General features: G+C 62.4%; 1 protein-coding gene across 1 annotated transcript in view; it reads left to right on the top strand.

Annotated features, from left to right (window-relative positions):
• Positions 1 to 447, top strand: part of PIEZO1 (piezo-type mechanosensitive ion channel component 1) — a gene marked incomplete at its 5' end in the record, with an annotated part of 13,786 nt that overhangs the window by 7,019 nt on the left and 6,320 nt on the right. Inside the window, 1 exon segment of the mRNA XM_010020540.1 lies at positions 372 to 445. Within this exon segment, the coding sequence (XP_010018842.1) occupies positions 372 to 445 (74 nt within the window).

Consider the following 447-nt stretch of genomic DNA (forward strand, 5'->3'; position numbering starts at 1 on the left):
GGGTGATGGGCTGGGGTTGGGGTTATCAGCAGCAGTAACCTCTGAACGCTGCTGCTGGAGGAGCCCTGCTTTGGGGAGGGGGAGATGAGTTGTTTACTCTGATGTCCCCAGTGGGTGTCCTCAGCGCTGTGCCAGGCAGAGAACCCTGGCGAGAAGGGAGTGGAGGATCCTGGGCATCATTTGTTCTTTGCCACCATGGCACCAGCTATACCGTGCCACCCCATACCATGGCACTGGCCGTGCCATGACACCTGATGAGGTGCCACCAGGCACCAGCCATGCTGTGACGCCCTGTGCCATGGCTCTGGCCGTGCTGTGACGCCCCGTGCCATGGCTCTGGCCGTGCTGTGACGCCCCGTCCCACCTGGCAGTGCTGCACTCTGGGGAATACTTCCTTTTCGAGTCGGACAGCGAGGAGGAGGAGGAGGCGGAGGAGACGGAGGAGGC

Source organism: Nestor notabilis, unplaced genomic scaffold (assembly GCF_000696875.1).
Source record: "Nestor notabilis isolate BGI_N333 unplaced genomic scaffold, ASM69687v1 scaffold18158, whole genome shotgun sequence".
Taxonomy (NCBI): Eukaryota; Metazoa; Chordata; class Aves; order Psittaciformes; family Psittacidae; genus Nestor; species Nestor notabilis.